This window comes from Arvicanthis niloticus, chromosome 9 (genome assembly GCF_011762505.2).
Source record: "Arvicanthis niloticus isolate mArvNil1 chromosome 9, mArvNil1.pat.X, whole genome shotgun sequence".
NCBI lineage: Eukaryota > Metazoa > Chordata > Mammalia > Rodentia > Muridae > Arvicanthis > Arvicanthis niloticus.
Window position 1 is genome coordinate 78,756,701 of NC_047666.1, and position 17,444 is coordinate 78,774,144.

Below are 17,444 nucleotides of genomic sequence, written 5' to 3' on the forward strand. Positions count from 1 at the left end.
AGAAGAAAAAAGAGGGAATGGAGTTTGGATAAAGAGAAGAGGAGGAGAGGTTCAAGGTGGAAAGGGAATGTGGGCAAGAAAATGAAAAAACACAGGGAAAGGAAATGAGAAGTGAGAAGCTTAGTCCAGTCTACAAGGATAAACTTATGAATTACACATCCAGATTAACTCAACTTCGCTTCTGAATTCCAATGAGACAAGAAAAGGAGGACTGAACCCTTTCACATTGTTAGTGGGTGTAAAGATTTTAGCACTGGAAGGAACACTTTCTTGCAATAAAAAAAAAAATGAAACCTAGCTCTGAAATTTCCTTACTTTTTGGTAGAGAATTGAGTATAGATCATTGCATTAATGTACCTTCTTGTTAGAGAGTATGTTATTGCATTGTTTGTGGTTGTTGCTGTCATTGCTGCTGTTGTTCAAGATGGATTGAGAGCAGGATGTGAAGGGACCCTAGTTCCTTTCACACAGAGAGTTTTATTCTCTGCAAGTCAGTTAGCTGAGCCATAGAAAATTAATTCTAGCCAAGTACTCTCACAGTCCATAGGAAAGGACAGGAAAGAAAGTTACAGTAAACTTTAAATTATTGTTAAATTTAGCAGAACCTAATAAAGCATTGTTTAGAGTCCTAATAAAGGTATGTTAGAGCATTGAGGGTCTATGAACCATGACTCCAACGGTCATTTTTGGGAAAAGAAATTTAATAGTGATCAAAAATATCTAAATGACATTGGTGGGGTGGCTCAGTGGGTAAAGGAAGTCTTGGTGACCCAAGTTCAATCCTCAAAACATAGGAACATATGTAAATAAATACTTTTTATAAAAAGCCGAACTCAGTGGCATGCATCGGTGGCAGCATTCCCACAGTGAAGTAGGAGGAGCAAATAGAATTTCTTGGGACCTTGGCACCAGGTGTGCTGGAGTATGCAGGATGGCTTAGAGGTAAAAAAAATAAGGCTTGATGACGCAAGATCAGCCTCCGGAGTCCAGGAATATATATAAAAATATTTAGCTGTCTCCTTAGAGGTCTTCCAGAGCCTGGCATATACAGAGGCGGATGCTCACAGCTAACCACTAAACTGATCATGGGGTTCCCAATGGAGGGAAGACTTCAGAAGACTGAAGTAGCTGAAAGGGTTTGTGGCCCCAAGGGTAGAGCAACAATACCAACCAACCAGAGCTCCCAGGGTTTAAACCACAAGCCTGAGAGCACATAGGGAGAGACCAATGGTTCCAGCTGTATATGTAGGAGAGGATGGCATTGTTGACCATAGGTGGGAGAAGAAGTCCTTGGTCTAGTGAAGGCTGGATGCCCCAGTGTGGGGGTATTTGTGGGTGGGGAGGTGGGAGTGGGTGGGTGGGGGCACATCCTCATAGCAGCAGGAGGAGGAGGATGGGATAAGGGGTTCCTGGATGAGAGAGAAATCAGAAAGGGGATCACATCTGAAATGTAAATAAAATATCCAATAAAAATAAAAAAAATAAAAGACCAATTCAGTGTCAGGCATCTGTAATCCCAGCATTCCTACAGGGAAATAGAAAGAACAAACAGAATTGCTTGGGACCTTGGGCCCCAGGTATGCTGGACTACACAAGCAGGACAGTAGCTGAAATAATGAGAGACCCTGCTTCAAATAGACGGTGAAAGGAGAGAATGGATTCCCCAACATTGTCTTCTGAGAGACATTGTTTTTAGGGGTACATAGGAGCTCACACTGCACAGGTATACAACACACACAAACACATGCCAACACAGTGACACACACACATGCCAACACAGTGACACACACACATGCACGCATATACACATACTATGAAGAACAGAGAGAAATATAAATGAGCTATTTATTACCTCAAAAGAACCATGTACCCAGGTATAGCTCCCAGTGAGAAGATGAAACATCCAATTATTGATATGATTAAAAAGTACTGCAGCTTGTTAGCACACTCAGGACCCTTGTTACACAGCCCCAGGACTGCAGATGAGTTTCCTGATGACCAAATGCAGCTGCAATTTTGAAACACCTGTCCAAAAATAAAATAAAATAAACCAGTGACCTACTTAGAAGAAAATATTGAACTTAAACCTGTATTTTCTACAAAGCTCATTGGCTCTAACAGGAGAGTGTTGGGGTCAATGATATGACTCAGAAAAGAGCACACACCTAGTCTGAACATGTTCACAAGCTTGACCACAAACACCATTAAATAAAAAAGTACTAAGTAAAATAGTAGATCCTTCTTCCTTGTTGTTTTATCTTTTGCTATCTTACAATTCTATAATATGTAATTTTATATAACTTCCATACAAAGATGTGGACTTTAAAAGTTGTTATTTTTTCCCAGTACAAGGAGTAAATCTGCAAAAATTCAGTTATCTAGAATTAACACTGTTTTGTTTATATTTATTTGCTTGTTTAGTTTTCCGTGTGTGTGTGTGCATATGTGCATTTGTACACATGCATGTGTGTGTATATATGTGGACATGTGTATGCCGTGTCATGCATGCAGAAGTCAGAAGTTGTTATGACAGTTAGTTCATACTTCCTACTATGTGGGTCCTAATTTTTAATTTGGTGGTAAGAGTGGGTGACATATGCCTTTACTCACTGAGCCAAATTTCTAGCCTACACATAGTTTTTTTTTTAAATAAATAAGTATGACTTTGTATTGTTTTTACCTAATACTATATACTAAATCAATATATATCTCAAAATGTTGATGATATAGCTAATTGCTTATGATTAAATAAAGTTGTGTCCCCAAGGACAAAAGTTTATTTAAACAAAGAAGCCAATATTTTTGAATCATATTATCAGGTTTGATTAAGAATCAACATTTATATTTTATTTTGATTATCAACCAACTCTCATTATTATACCATGTTTGAGGCAAGGAAAAATGCTTGACCCTTTATGTTGCTAAACTACTATGTTGTAGACTGGGAAAATGGGACAGTCAGTATAATTCTGCACAATCATAAGGACTTGAGCTCTCATCCCAACACACATGTGAAAAGTGCATGCACAGAGGATGTGCTTGCAACACTAATTATCTGAAGGCCAGGCAGCTTACCAGAAATAGATCTAAAAATCACTGATATCCTGTCCCAGAAGCACAAAGAAGATGGGATCTGAAAGTCAACAGTTAGGGTTACCTTCTGGCCTCCATGTGCACATGTACATGCATAACACACACACATACACACACACACACACACCAAATAAATAAATAAACACATTAAATAGAAAGGCTTGGGGCATGAAAAGATAAATTTCTGTCCACTTTAACAACATAATAAGTTGGAGGTCAGCCTGGGCTTCATGAGACCCTATTAAAACAAAAGGCAGATTCTGCACAGAGTAATTTAAGGCTATCATTTTTATGTTTTATGCATATGCTTCTATATCTGTGTATATACAAACACATTCATGTGGGTACCTGAGGAAGGCAGAAGAGGGTATCAGATGGCCTGGAGATGGAGTTGTGAGCTGCACCTTGTATGTTCAGTAAACTAAACATGCCCTCTGAAAGAGCAGCAAGTGATCTTTATAGCTGAGTTATCCTTCCAAGCTGTCTAGAGCATTGTAACTCAGATACTGAACAATGATTTCAAGTGTTTGAAATTATGAAAGAACACTCAGACTGTGTCATGGTTTTACATACCATCCTGAAATTTTAAGGTCAAATATGTTGAAAAGAGTATATTGAACTGTTCATAAAAAATACTGATCTATTTTAAGCAAGGACTACATTTTTCTTTTTAGAATATTAATTCAGTACACAAAACACCAGCCCAAACACTGAAAGGATTCTTACCATGTGGGTTCCAGTTCCAACAGACTTCTCACAGCCTGCAAGGCAGGCTGACATGTATGCTAGGCCATTGTCTCCACACACTGGATCCCATGTGTTTGTTACGCAGCTACACCTTGTGTTGCAGTCAGCAAGGACCTCATTTTCCACATACAGAGAGTGATGAACTCTGAAATGATTTGAAATAATATTATGGATACTAAAGAAAACTACTCAAACACTTTAATTTTTCTTTTCATCTCAGGATTTGCATGTGTGTGCATGCATGCACACGCGCACACACATACACACAAACACACACACACACAGAGAGACAGAGACAGAGAGACAGAAAGACAAAGACAGAAAGAAAAAACATATTATCACAGTGTATCTTCTCCCCCAGAACAGAAACAAAAATCATCCATATATCAACATGTGGTCTCTATATTATGTTTTTGGCACAAAAGTTATCTGTGCCAGTGTTTGCATGACTGCTTTTAAAAAATTATTTCCAAAACAAGCATTAAGTATCTATCATATGCGAAAATACAGTGCTGTTAGAGCTAAATTGAAGAGAACTAATCTCTCATTGATCTGCAAGATGAAAAATAATGAAAAAGGACTAGCTTGAATAAACCTGCAACTTTCATTTATAAGATAGATGCTATATTTAGCTCCCCAAACAGATTCATTTTACTAACCAAGATGCTCTTCTGAGAAAGTGTCTAGTAGTGACAATGATGTTGAAACAGAAAAATGTGGGAGTCTAGAGGCTGAATTTAAATCCTGTTCCTCAAACACAGTGTGGAGTTAGCATGGGTGGAGATGGACTCCGTATGTACAACTCTACTCTGGTGGTATTGAAGCCATTTTCTTTAAACACACTACTGACCCATGAGTTTTAATTTGTATATCTCCAAAGTGAATGGAAATATCCCTGTTTTAAAAAGATACAAATCCAAATCAGATATATATGCATATGTATATATATGTATATATATCTGATATATACATATATATTTATATATGTTATATATATGTACATATACATACACATACATACATACACATATACACATATGGATATATATCAGATATATACATATATATTTATGTATTTCCTCATGATTTTATATTAAAAATTATTCTAATCATAATACTTAAAAATTTTGAAAGCAATTTTACTCTTTACTTTTAATTCAATTTAGTTTTAATCTGTCTCTTTGCCTCTGTTTCTGTTTCTCTGTCTTACTCTGTTTCTTTCTGGTGTGTTTGTGTGTGTGTGTGTGTGTACAGGCACATTGTACAGCACCATGAATGTGAATGTCAGACGATAATCTTCCATCTTGTTGGAGACAGAGTCCCCTGTTGTTCACTGTTAAAAATAACAGAATAGTAGACACATGAGCTTTCAGGTGTTCATGCCTATGCCACTCAGCTCACTGTAGAAGCAGTGGGATTATAGATACCCTACCATCTTAAGCATTAGATTAGTACTGGGAATCTAAGCTCAGGTCCTCCTGCAAGCTCAGAAGTCCCTTGACTACTGAGTCATCTCTCTAGCCCTTTGAAAGGAAGCTATAAGTATATACTTTACTTCACATTAACTGAATGGTTGATTATATAACTATGCCCTAAAAGTTTTTAAATTTCCCATGGTAATATCGACTATGACCCAGCATCTCTTGAAACTCAAAATCTGAGACCACAGAACACATGAGATATTACTCTACCAGTGCCATATAAAAATGCATACATTTTTGACTTACCATGAGTTACATTCTATTATTCTAAATTTGAGACTGCTGTAGCAACTGATGAAGACTTTCTGACTTATATAGTTAACTTTTAATGCTATCTGTTTATGGGAGTATAAAATACATGGCTAATTGAGACTACAAAGTTCTAGGTTATTTTCCTTCCTTACTCTTTAAAGCAGAGTAGGATATCACCATTGGATGCCTATTGAATCAAAAACTTCCTCAGTGCTAGTCCTCAGATATCTTTAATAATCTTACTTCTGCAGGCTTCTATAGGCTTGATGGGTTGAAGGAAAATGCAAGAAAACCATGAATCAGTGTTACTAAGTCATAATAAAATGATCTGGTTATATTCAATCTATGAAGAAAATTTACTAGCAATTGTGAAAATATAATCTTCATTAGGAAACAACATACCCTTCATAAGAGGTAGTTAATCCAGCAACTGGGAAATTATCACAGGTCAACATATAGCTAACAAAAGACAGAAGGTACTCTGACAGGGCTAGCCAGAATCCTATGTATGCAGCTTTCTTCACAGTAATCTTGAACTTCTTCATAATCAAACCACCAATTAAATATCCAAGGCATATTGGAGGTAACATATAAAGACCTAAAATTGCAAGTAAAATAGTATTGATAAAAGATAGCAAATAAAAACACATTATGAATTTATCTAATACATCTAACTTAAGAATAAATAGAGCTCTAATATACAGTGATCCTAACCCCTATTCATTCATGTTATATAAAAAGAGGTTTTTGTATGTGTATCAAGTCACTTTTAAAATAGTACTAGTGTTCATTTAATAATTTGGAGCAGGTTATAAATATCTTATAAACATTGCACACACACACTCACAAATAAACATACATTTGTTTATGGTATTAGATGTTTCATGTATTTCTTTTGAATTTGTATGGGAATTACACTCATCTCTGTGTGATTTTGAGTCTGTTGCTAAGTCCCCGCTTATCAAATTCAGAACATTTTGTGCATTGTTTATGTCTATCATTTTTACTCCCTGTCTCTCTTTCCCTATAAAAAAATCAAAGAAAAAAATGAAAGAGAAAGACTGAATGAAAAAGAAAGGGGAGAGATAAACCTGTGTAGGGTGGATTCACACAATACCAGTGCCAGGCTTAGAAGAATTTAACCATCCTTTGTAGCTCCACACCGCTGCATTTAGTTTTATATATCTGACAGTGAGGACTGAGATTTGGACTTTCAGAGAACCCTACATAATATGGATGGTGGCAGCCTGTGATCCTCAGTTTTCAAGAGTAAATTGGATCCTTGGGTCTGAATCACTGAATTAGGAGTAATGTGGAGAGCAAGAACTGAACCTGGGATGTAAGTTGTTGGAGTAAGAAACAGAATTCCAGTGAACAGCAGTGGTGTAGCAGCTAAGGTGGCCACCTGCAGAGGGCATGGGCCCTCTGCTCTCTCTGTGTCTCCGTGTGTTCTAATCCTGCTTGTGTCCCGTGGGGAAAGGGGATGGCATCTTAAAATAGAAAATAGAAAAAAAACCCCAGAATCCCAGTGAGTTAAGTACTCCTCTTTGAATTACTATATTGGTGTATGATACTCCTCTTTGAATTAATATATATGAAAATTGACTGATCTAAGCTTTTTCCAAGATGTCCATAATTATGCTAATATTTCATTTTGATTAGAGAAAAATCAGAGAGAGTATTTATGGCTGCTTTCTTTCCCTATTCTTTCTTGATTTCCCTGGAGACTGGAAAGAAGAAATTTATAAAAATATCCTAACAGATTTCATTTCATTGTTGTCTCCTCTTACTATTCATCATGCTCTTGAGGATAGATACTGTTTATAATGTCTGTTGTGCTTTGAATATGCTTGGCCTACATGAAGTAGCACTATTAGGAAGTGTGGTCTTGTTGGAGTAGGAGTGGCCTTGTTGGATGAAGTGCATCATGGTGGGGATGGGATTTAAAGCTCTGTCTATAATGAAAGAGTCAGTTTCTCCTGGTTGCAGTCAGATCAACATGAAGAACTCTCAACTTCTTCTCAAGCATCATATCTGCTGCAACGCTGCCATGTTTCATGCCATGATGAAAATGAACTAAGAATCTGAAATTGTAAACCAACTCCAATTAAATCTTTGCCTTGTGAGAGTTGCTTAGGTCACCATGTCTCTTCACAGCAGTAAAACTAAGACAATGTCCTTGTGGGAAGGAAGATGCTACTAAAGAAATAATGAAACTACATACCCATGAGGAAGACTATCTCAGCAGTAGATTTTCCATATTGCTGTTCCAGATACTTAGGCATGAAGGTAAATGAACTGATAAATGCATTGACTTGAATTACACTTACAAGGATGAAAAGCATGTAAATCGGATTGCAGGAGAGGCTCTTCATGAACAGAAAGAAATCTGAAACAAGAAAGTGTCTAGTTACCAAGCTAACCGCCTGGTCTTTTGTATTCAGTGTTATCCTAAAATCTTCTCACAGATCCTGTGCTGCGACAAAAATGCATTTGATCAGTTTTTACCCCTATAGGGCTAAACATTGTTTGAGTCACCTCTGGAAACAACTGGCTATACAAGAATGAGATCACAATTGTGCCATCAAATAAGACTATAAGGAGATGTGATTGTTTCTGTGGCCACACTCTTTTATTTCTTTTTCTGTCACTTCTGTCTACTAATATCCTGTATTTGCTAAAGCTGACTAGTCTGTTCTTTGAAATCTGCCTGAATTCAATTTGATGAAGTTTCAGTATATAATATAATACTATCAGTATTTTATGCAAAAGTGTATAAATTAAAAGCTTAGGAAGGTTCCAGAAATTATACTGCAGCCCAGACAACATCTTCATCTCTCCAGCACTTCACAGCAGTACATGCATTGGAAGCATTATCACCTCACAGAACCTTCCTCCAAATTGACCATATACTTGATCACAATGCAAGCCCCAACAGATACAAAACAATTAAAATAAATCATTGCATATTATCAGATCACCATGCATTAAAACTGGATATTAACAAAAATAGAAACAACAGAAAGGCTACAAACTCATGGTAACTGAACAACTCTATACTCAATAACCACTGGGTCAGGAAAGAAATAAAGAAATTAGAAGCTTTCAATAATTCAATGAAAATTAAAGTGCAACATATCCAAACTTATGAGACACTATGAAAGCAGTGCTTAGAGAAAACTTTATAACACTATGTGCTTTCATTAAGAAATTGGAGAGCTCTCATACTAGCAAATTAACAGCATGTCTGAAAGCTATAGAACAAAAAGAAGCAAACACACACAAGAGGATTAAACAGAAAAAAATAATAAGTTTCAAGGCTGAAATCAATAAAATAGAAACAATGAAAACAATTCAAAGATTCATCAAATCCAAGAGCTGCTCCCTTGAGAAAATCAACACAATATGATAAACCCTTAGCCAAACTGACTAAGAGCCAGAGAAACAATATTCAAATTAATAAAATCAGAAATAAAAAGGGGACATAGAGACACAAAGAAAATCCAAGAGATTATTCTTACTTAAGATTATACTCCACAAAACTGGAAAATGTAAATGAAGCAGATGATTTTCCTGATAGATTCCACTTACCCAAGTTATATAAAGATCAGGTCAACTATTTAAACAGCTCTGTGTACTCTAAGGAAAGAGAAACATCCATCAGCAGTCCCCAAACCAAAAAAAGGCCAGGGACTGAAGGTTTTAGCATAGAATTCTACTAGACAGTAAAGGAATTTCATGAGGTATTCCTGACTTCCAGCTGTATTACAAAGAATTAGTAGTAAAACCTGCATGGTATTAGTATAGAAACAGATAGGCTGATTAATGAAATTAAAACAAACACCCAGAAATGAACCCAAACACCTATAGACACTTGATATTTAACAAAGAAGCTAAAATCATACAATGGGGGAAAAAGACAAAAAAAGGAAAGTATCTTTAACAAATGGTCTTGTTTTAACTAGATGTCTCCATGTAGAAGAATGGAAATCGATCCATATTTATCACATTGCATAAAACTTAAGTTTAAGTAGTTCAAAGGCATCAATGTAAAAGCATAGTCTCTAAATCTAATGGAAAAGAAAAATGGAGGATAGTCTTTAATTCATTTGTACAGAAGACAACTTCCTAACCAGAACACCAATAGCTCAGGCAATAAGATCAACAGTTAATAAATGGGACCTCCTAAAACTAAAGCCATTCTGTAAGGCAAAGGACACTATCCATAGGAAAAAATGGCAACTTACAGATTGGGAAAAGACTTTCACCATCCCTACATCCTACTGAGGCCTAATATCCAAAATATATAAAGAACTCAAGAAATTAGACATCAATAATCCACATAATCCAATTAAATATGGGGTGCAGAGTTAGACAGTTCTCAACAGAGGAATCTTGATGGCTAAGAAGCATTTAACACCATTAGTCATAAGAAAAATACAAATTAATACAACTCTAAAATTCTATCTTACACTCATCAGAATGGCCAAGATTGAAAACTTAACCTAAAGTGCTGGAGAGACAGAGCAGAGGTAAAGAGCATTGACTATTCTTCCAGAGTTCCTGAGTTCAATTCTCAACAACCACAAGGTGGCTCACAACCATGTATAACGGGATCTAACAACTGCTTCTGGTGTGTCTGAAGACAATGACAGTGTACTCATATACATTAAATAAATAAATAAATAAATAAATAAATAAATAAATACCTCAAGTACCAGCACAAGCTGGAGAGGATGTGAAGCATGGGGAACAATGCAAACTTGTACAAACTCTGGAAATCAATCACGAATAGTTTTACCTGAAGTCCCAGCTATATCAATCCTGGCCATATATCCAAAAGATGCCACACCATACCACAAGAACACTTTCTCCACTATGTTCATAGCATCTTTATTAGTAATAGCCAGAAACTGGGACAAACTCAGATGCCCCTCAACCAAAGAAAGAATAAAGAAAACATGATTCATTTATACAGTGGAATACTGTTCAGCTATTAAAAACAAGAACATCATAAAATTTGCAGGCAAATGGATGGAACTAGAAAATATTCTGAGTGATGTAACCCAGAATCAAAGGACATGCATGGTATGTATTCTCTTTTAAGTGGATATTAGCCATGAAGTACAGGATATCCCTGATACTATCCTCAGACTCACAGAGGCTAAATAATAAAAAGTGTCTAAGTGAGGGAGCTTGAATCTCACTCAGAAGAGAAAATTAAATTGTCATTGGAGGTATATAGAGGGAGGGAACTGGATGGGAGAGGGGGACTTGAAGGGGAATAGAGGGGGCACAGGCATAGGAAGAGGTAAGGAGAGAGGACAAGGAGAGTGAACTGAAAGAGGTAGTGGTAGGGGAAGGGAAGTATCTCAAGGACTTTCCAGAAACCTGGGATGGAGAAGACTCCATAAAGTCTATGAGGATGACTCCACTTGAGGGTCCTAGTACCTGGGAATATGGATCCTGAAGTGGCCACTTCCTATAGTCAGTCAGGACTTCCACTGGAGGTATAAGGATACCAACCCACCCATGAAACCTGTGATCCAAAATGTGTTCTTCTTTCCAACAGTGCAGGGACAAAGATGGAGCAGAGATTGAAAGGATGCCCAACAAATGACTAGTTCAAGTTGATAACCATCCCATGGGCAAGCATCAATCCCCGACACTATTAATGATACTCCGTTATGCCTGTATACAAGAGCTTAACACAACTGTCCTCTGAGAAAATCCACACAGCAGCTGACTGAAGCACCTGCAGAAACCCACAGCTAAATATTAGACTGAGTTTGGGGAGTCTTGTGGAAGAGACGGGGGAAAGATTAAAGGATCATAGGTCGTAGGGACTCCACAAAAAGACCAACAGACGCAACTAACCTGGACCCTTGGGGCCTCCCAGACACTAAATCATGAACCAAAGAGCATACAGGGGATGGACCTAGGCTGCCTGCACAAATGTAGCAAAAGTGCAGCTTGGACTTCATAAGCGTTGGCGACAACTGGCGTGGGGGCTGGCATTGATTCTGTTCCCTGCCTGTGGATCCTGTTCCCTTGACTGGGTTGTCTTGTCTTGCCTCAGTGGTAGAGGATATATATCTAATCCTGCAATGACACGAGGTGCCTCCCCATTCTCAGAGGTGAAAGGGAAGGGGGATAGGGACAAGGATCATGTGAGAAAGACCAGGAAGATGGGCTATGATTGGGATGTAAAGTGAATAAGCATATATATTAATGAAAACAAAAGAATTTTAAACATTTCAAAATGAAGATCTTGCTGTGAGGAATGCTGATCAGTCTGTGTATACTAAGCACTTTCCAAGTGACTTATCCCAAACTGGTCCCTGTTTAAGAAGTGAAAGTCAAATTTGTAGCCTATCTCTAGGAAATGGATTGGATCTCACAAGAGACAATTTGACTGAAATCTACAGTTATCTGTCTCTTTCCTTTTCATGTGTTCATGTCTCTGTCTTGATTTTCTACTTTTACATTACCCTTCATAAATTCCCTAGGTTTTTTTTTTTTTTTTTTAGAGAAATGTATCAAGAAGATACCATTTAGAAGGAGAGGCAGAGGAGTTTAATGAAAAGCAATGGACTCTAAATGCAAAATCAATCTTTACGAGTGAAATGGTTGCAGCCAGTATTGCTAGGAGCTTTAGAACTCACCCATGTTTGTTGACATCCCTGTCCTCCTAAACTAGCCTCCACAGTGCACAGTTACTTTCTGTATGTCTGATTCTCTGCTAAGCTCTTTCCTAGATTTGAAAGTTAGATTGATCTGACAGACCACAAAGTGCACAAATAACAGTCAGTATTTGCCCTTTCTGGAGAATCTTTAACATGGCTATGATCCTAAGAAGGTTCAAGCCTCTGCACTGGCTCCAAGTGTCACTGGCTCCTCAGCCCTGGTGTTTAAGGCTGACATGTGACTGACTATTCAGAGCACAACAGTGTTGGAGGTTATAAGTAATGGGAGAAATAGCAATATTATCAATAAGGTGCTCACCGTAGTAGTCTGTGCCAGAACAAAACAGAAACCCAGGAATATAATGCACTTTTACCCTCATTTGACAGGTAAAGCACTGGCCCTTCCCATCTTCCAATTTACACACTTTCAGAATTCCAGAGCCCAAGCCAGACCCCCTATATATGAATTCTGATGTCTTGAGAATACTACACAGGTCTCAACACACAGCTATGATAGAGAGTTAAAACACTCCACTGTCCCATTGCACCTTCTCACAGAAGCATCTCTACTCTGCATGGATGCTTAGTAACATTCCTGCTTGTCTTAAAACAGTCTGTTCTAAGGAAGCAATTGTCCGGTAAACTATGACACACCTTCAGATATAGAGGATTATGTCACCTATCATGTTTTCTCTTTAAGCCTTGACTACAAGAATGTTCAAAGCTAAACTAAAATGCTCCTTATCAAACAGATTTTCTTTTACCACTATCTAGAGCTTGAATTTCTGCTTACTCCTGTTTTCTTTTTTTCTTAACTTAGTCTAGTATTTTCTGCAAAATAAGATTTTCAAAATAGATGGTAAAATGTGTTTTCTCATTGAGTATTCAGACTGACTTGAATTTTTCATAAAGTCTAATATAAGTCATGTAAATCAAGTTCCCTATCATGTCAATTGTTTCTGAGTGGTGACTGTGGAAGACATTTAACACAACTGATGAGTGATGATTAGTCACAAACTGTCTTGACTCAGCACAAGCGACAAGTACCCATTAACCACAGACCCATCTAAAGCAGAGTTTAAAGTTTCCATGTTTGCCTTTAGTGATTCCTCGGTTTTCCCCCTTGGCCTTTTTTCTGTGCTTCTTCTCTTTGCCATTTTTAGCTCCATCCCCACTATCTTGTAATCCTTCCTTTGGGAGTGTTTTTGGAAAGAAGAAAAAAGGGATGCTGGTCAGGATATTCACTCCTGCACAAACCAAAAAGCCGATCCACCAAGCACCGACCCATCGTGTATCTGTGGGAGTTATGGTCAGGTCATCTGTAAAGAAATACAGATATTGGATTAGCATGCATCATTCTTTCCTGTGTAGACTGTAGAAAATTATTAATCATCATAATCCTATCTAAATGTAAACTTTGTATATAATTTGTAATCAGTTTACCATGTAATAAAATACATGGTATCCAATTATTTTTATGGTTTGTGTATTTATTAAGAAAATTAATTTTATCAAGCAGTACATGGTGATATATTTTAACAGCAGTAAATAAGTATCTCTGCCATGTGAAACCTTTGTAAATTGGTGCTTACCACATAAGAGAAAGATCTGTTTATATACTGTGATAGCCTCATTGAGAAAAACCTTTATATGAGTAATTGTTTGAAACCAAGCATGTGGCTGAAACATTGAAGGATAGTGGACTTGGAATCAGAAGGTAACATTTTATCTTTTCCTGTTCCCTTAGGTCTATCATCTCTAATGTGACCATTCACCTAACAGCATCAAAGGAGGCAATGACATAGCATTCCTGAGCATTCTCCCACACCCTGGGACCGGGCTGTATAAATAGAATACATTGTGTTACCTGTATTCACTGACCCAGTGTCTACATAAATGTTTGCACAGGAAGATCCCAACAGAAGTCCAATCAAAGGGCCAATGGTCATTCCTGTTTCTAAAATCCCTGGAAGTAAACAAAGATAGGAAGTTACATATATACACAAAGAATTAAAAAAAAAAAAAAAGGCTTGAGACCAAATTATTTTTAACCTTAGATTTCTTTTCCTTACTTTGCAGAGCTGGGTATCAAATGTAGTATTCTAGGAAAAAATTTTATTGCTGAGCTACACATCTCATTACCTTACTTTTTTATATATTCAACATATATCTATGTTACCTATACTTAAATGATACATGTAATGTATGCATAGTATCTGTACATGTGTTAGTTTTCTATAACTGTTGAAAAAGAAGCTCCCATTGCTTTAATATTGGATGTTTCCCAGAACCTCCACTTACAGAATTCTTTCTGGGGTCGGTGCGGGGGAGGGGGGAACTGGAATCTGGTGGATCCCTTCCTATACAGGCCATGATTATGGGTCTTCAGGTTGTCTGGAGTAAAGCCATAACACCTTCCTGATTCTGTGTTATTTCCCAATCAAAAGATAAATGGTTTGACTTCAACAATCCTTCAACTACAATGCAGTGCTTCATGACAGGACACCAAACCACATTGTCCAGTGTCATAGATGAAAACTTCCAAAGTTGTGAGACAAATAAATTTTTCTTCTTTATAAAACATTAACTCTGGGATTTATTAAAGTGAATGAAAGTTTATTGACACAGAAGCCTCATTACTTAAAACCACCTTTCAAATCGTCTTCTACACTGAGATAACAGCAAAGATGTAATATCACTGGAAGTCCCATCAAAGCCATGATGTGAATTAAGCCCTTTGATTTTTCTTCCATGGCCATGTTTTCAGAGAGTCTCTGTGTTGGCTAACTTTCATTGTCAACTTAACATAACACAGAATTACCTGGGAGGATGGTCTTAATAAAGTAATGTGTATGCTGTGTTTAACTGAGGACATGGCAGTAGGAGATTGTCTTAATTAAGTTAATATGGGAAGACCCTGTCCACTGTGGGCAGCATCATTCCCCATGGAAGTTCTGAACTATGTAAGAGTGAAGAAACAGTTGAGCCCAACAATGTAAGCAAAGACATAAAATTTGTACATTCACTCTCTCTGCCCTTTTGGGTGTGACCAGCTATTTCAATCTCCTGCTACTGTCATTTCCCTGTTGTCATAGAATTCTAAGCCAAATTTACCTGTTTTCTCCAAATGAAATCTTTTATCTCCAAAGTTGCATTTTCTCACAGAGACAGAAATGAAACTAACACTGTTTCTAAAGTAATGCTTGTTGTACTGAACTTCTTGTACTCCAGCTTCATCAAAGCTCTATTCTTGAAACTTCCTTCCACAGAAAGAATGTGTCCTCATAACAGCACTTCTCTTTGATGTTATCCTGGTCACCTTGCTTATCTTATAATTATTTTCACTTCCTTGTTCCTTTCCAACCACACCTGGCTTCTTTGAAACTACTTGTATAATCTTCCAATGTATCTGTAGTTCAGAATCCCTCCTAAACCATCCCTACACACAGAAAATCCGGATACCAACATCAACTTCCTTCCTTCTCTTTACTTTATATTCTGTTTTTTTCTTCCTCTGTGGTTTTATGGACTATTCTTCCTGTGTGTGTCTGACTTCTCAATACCAAATACTTCTGTCTGCTTTCTTATTTCAAACACTTCTTCTGTTTGATGTCCTCTATGCAAAAATTCCTACAAGATCTCCAACCTTCACTAAGTTCTTTCCTGCCCTACACTCTCTGCCTCTTGTTATGCTCATCTGCCTTCTGATTCTAAGATTCTCTCTTGGTGCCACAAATGACCTCCACATGGATCACTTTCTTCAATATTGTTAATTTTTTTATTGATTATTTGAGAGTTTCACATAATGAACCTTGATAACATTCACTTCTCTGTCTTCTCAGGTCCATCTCCCTCTCATAACCTCCCCCAAAGTTGAGGGGAAAAATAGAAAAATCCAATTCATTTTCTCACTGGAGCATGGGCAAACTCTCAGTGGCCAGCACTTTAAATAAAAGAGTCCTTCCCTACCCACATCAGTGCTAGAAGCCACCAAATCTGAAGAGTTATACTTCAGAATCCACATCACAATATTTAAGAGTTCTCACTGGATTCGTGTCAAGGCTGTTTCATTTTGTGGAGTTGAGAGGAGGAGAGTGATAGGGGACAAAGGTTTCAAAGCATCTTCCCACCAGACTTGATTTTTTTGTTGTTGTTGTTCTGAAAATACTGCAAGCTCTGCAGATTTCAGACTCCTTCTTGTAGCACAGCAGCACTCTGGCTTGGGCTTGGATTCCAATATAGAGGCTCATTCATGGAGGCTACAGGGCTGACATTGAAATGGACAGAGGGCTTGTGCTTGTTGGTGGTATCTCTCATCCATGCACTGAGCCCCTCCTAACCACTGAAGCTATAAGCTGTGGCTTTGTGCTGGCTACCATGGCCAGGGATTGCTGGGGAGACTTGCCTTGATTTTGCCTCTAGCCTGTTGCAGATGCTGTTTATACCTCAGCCATCTTGGCTTCTGTACACTTTTGACTCTTACTTTCTTAACTCACTTGATAGTGTTGGCCAACTCCTCTTCTGTCTGCTTCCTCCTAACACTTTCTCCAAACTGTGTATTTATCATTTACTTTGCTCCCATTGATACCCTTTGTTGAAGTTTCCTCCTCTCACTCCACATACTAAGTAGAACAATCTCCAAGTATGTGGACCTAGGGATTCTCAGTACTTATGTGCCATCCCAAGACAAATTGATTCTTGTTTAACTTATTGTCTACATCAAAAACTTTCAGATTTTATATTTGGCTTCAGTATATCTTCAGTTACAGAACCATATACAAAACTATATTTCTAATTTCTGTTTCACAGTTATTTGATTATATATCCATATATAATATTTATATGATTATATAGCTATTTTTAGAAAATTTAGCTATTTATGTACTAAACATAAAATATACAAGTTATGTTATTATGCTTTATGTATATTTGTATATAATTTGTCTCTGGAGTTTTGATAAAAAGATCGATATTATAACAATTTATTATAGAAAAGTGCTTGTATTTTATTCTTTATATGTCTGTGAGAGATATGAAGACAATGGCTAGATTAATACTAAAAATTTTATTGTCAAATTAATAAGTCTCTAAAATGTGACTAAAAGTTATTTTCAATTTAATTCAGCTTGATTAACACTCAGCCTATTTCTAACATCTCTTCCACTCTTTCTTTTCTAAGTGATGT

At 37.2% G+C, this 17,444-nt stretch overlaps 1 protein-coding gene across 5 annotated transcripts in view; it reads right to left on the reverse strand.

Annotated features, from left to right (window-relative positions):
* LOC117715352 (solute carrier organic anion transporter family member 1A4) overlaps positions 1–17,444 on the reverse strand; it is a 55,566-nt gene that overhangs the window by 12,426 nt on the left and 25,696 nt on the right. For all 5 annotated transcript variants that reach the window (XR_013112717.1, XM_034512127.2, XM_076940767.1 and 2 more), the window contains 6 exons: positions 14,127–14,225; positions 13,357–13,578; positions 7,798–7,962; positions 5,976–6,171; positions 3,820–3,985; positions 1,853–2,025 (listed from right to left, as the gene is read on the reverse strand). Coding sequence is in view for 4 of the 5 variants with exons in the window: in XM_034512127.2 (XP_034368018.1) it covers positions 1,853–2,025; positions 3,820–3,985; positions 5,976–6,171; positions 7,798–7,962; positions 13,357–13,578; positions 14,127–14,225 (1,021 nt within the window). In the remaining variant the exon portion in view is untranslated. The remainder of the gene's footprint in view (positions 1–1,852; positions 2,026–3,819; positions 3,986–5,975; positions 6,172–7,797; positions 7,963–13,356; positions 13,579–14,126; positions 14,226–17,444) is intronic.